Raw genomic sequence first — 1,102 nt, forward strand, 5'->3', positions numbered from 1 at the left:
GGAACGTTTTGTGTTAACATAGGCGCTGAAGTTTCAGGTACCTTTATTTGTGTTTCCCTTAGCTGCTCAACATGCCTTTTCCAGAGTCCTCTTTGATGTGTTTTTACAATGTAAGATAGTGGTCCCTTTATTTCAACAATGTCGGCCACAACCCACTTGTTTTTGTCCCTGTAGTCACTAGCAAGTACTTTTTGTCCCAATTTTGAAATCACGTTGTTTTCCTGCACTGACTCTCTGTTTCGTTTGTCTTTCAAGCACTCGTTGCTTTAGATCTGGTTTTATGAGGTCCAGTCGCGTTCTTAGGCGTCTGTTTAAGGATAGCTGTGCCGGGCACATGCCAGTTGTAGCGTGTGGTGTATTTCTGTACCGCATCGTGAAATTGTTTAATTTCAGCTGCTTAGCGACTTTGTCGAACTTGGCGGTTTTCAAAGCAATCTTAAACGTTTGTACCATGCGCTCTGCGAGGCCGTTCGTAGCAGGGTGGTACAGTGCTGAGGTTATATGTACAATACCGTTGCTTTTCAGGAATGTTTCAAACTCTGTGATGTGAATTGGGATCCATTATCAGATACCAGCGTTTTGCACAGGCCATATCGTGCAAATAGACTTCTTAGCAAACTAATGGTTTTAGTTGAGGATGTGTCTTTAGTAGCGAGCACTTCTGGCCACTTAGAGTGAGCGTCCACAACTACTAAATACATAACTCCGTCGATAGGACCTGCGTAATTAATGTGGATGCGGTCATAAACATTCTCAGGCCACTCCCATGGGTGTAGGGATGCTTTGGGCGGTTCTTTCATGTTAAGCTGACAACCAGGGTATGCTTTTGTTAATGCTTCAATATCGTGATCCATCCTTGGCCACCAACAGTAGCTCCTTGCAATCGATTTCATCTTTACAACACCGAGATGCCCTTGATGTAGTTCATTACATATTTCCTTGCGCAACTTTGGCGGTATGACTATTCTGTTACCCCACAGCACACATTCATCTATTAAGCTCAACTCATCTTTTCTACGAAAGTAGTGCTTCGAGCCCCTCGTTCCTTTCGTTAGGCCAGCCATTTCTCGTATAGTCTACCACTCGCGACAGAATTGAATCG

General features: G+C 43.9%; 1 protein-coding gene across 1 annotated transcript; it reads right to left on the reverse strand.

The window, feature by feature from the left end:
- Positions 1–521: 521 nt before the first annotated feature.
- On the reverse strand, positions 522–1,064 carry LOC117101678 (uncharacterized protein K02A2.6-like). Its single transcript, XM_033241705.1, has one exon. It carries the CDS (start codon positions 1,062–1,064, stop codon positions 522–524), a length of 543 nt encoding a protein of 180 aa, XP_033097596.1.
- Positions 1,065–1,102: the final 38 nt, after the last annotated feature.

This window comes from Anneissia japonica, unplaced genomic scaffold (assembly GCF_011630105.1).
Source record: "Anneissia japonica isolate Jap-2015-1 unplaced genomic scaffold, ASM1163010v1 scaffold242771_len1102_cov203, whole genome shotgun sequence".
Lineage (NCBI taxonomy): Eukaryota > Metazoa > Echinodermata > Crinoidea > Comatulida > Comatulidae > Anneissia > Anneissia japonica.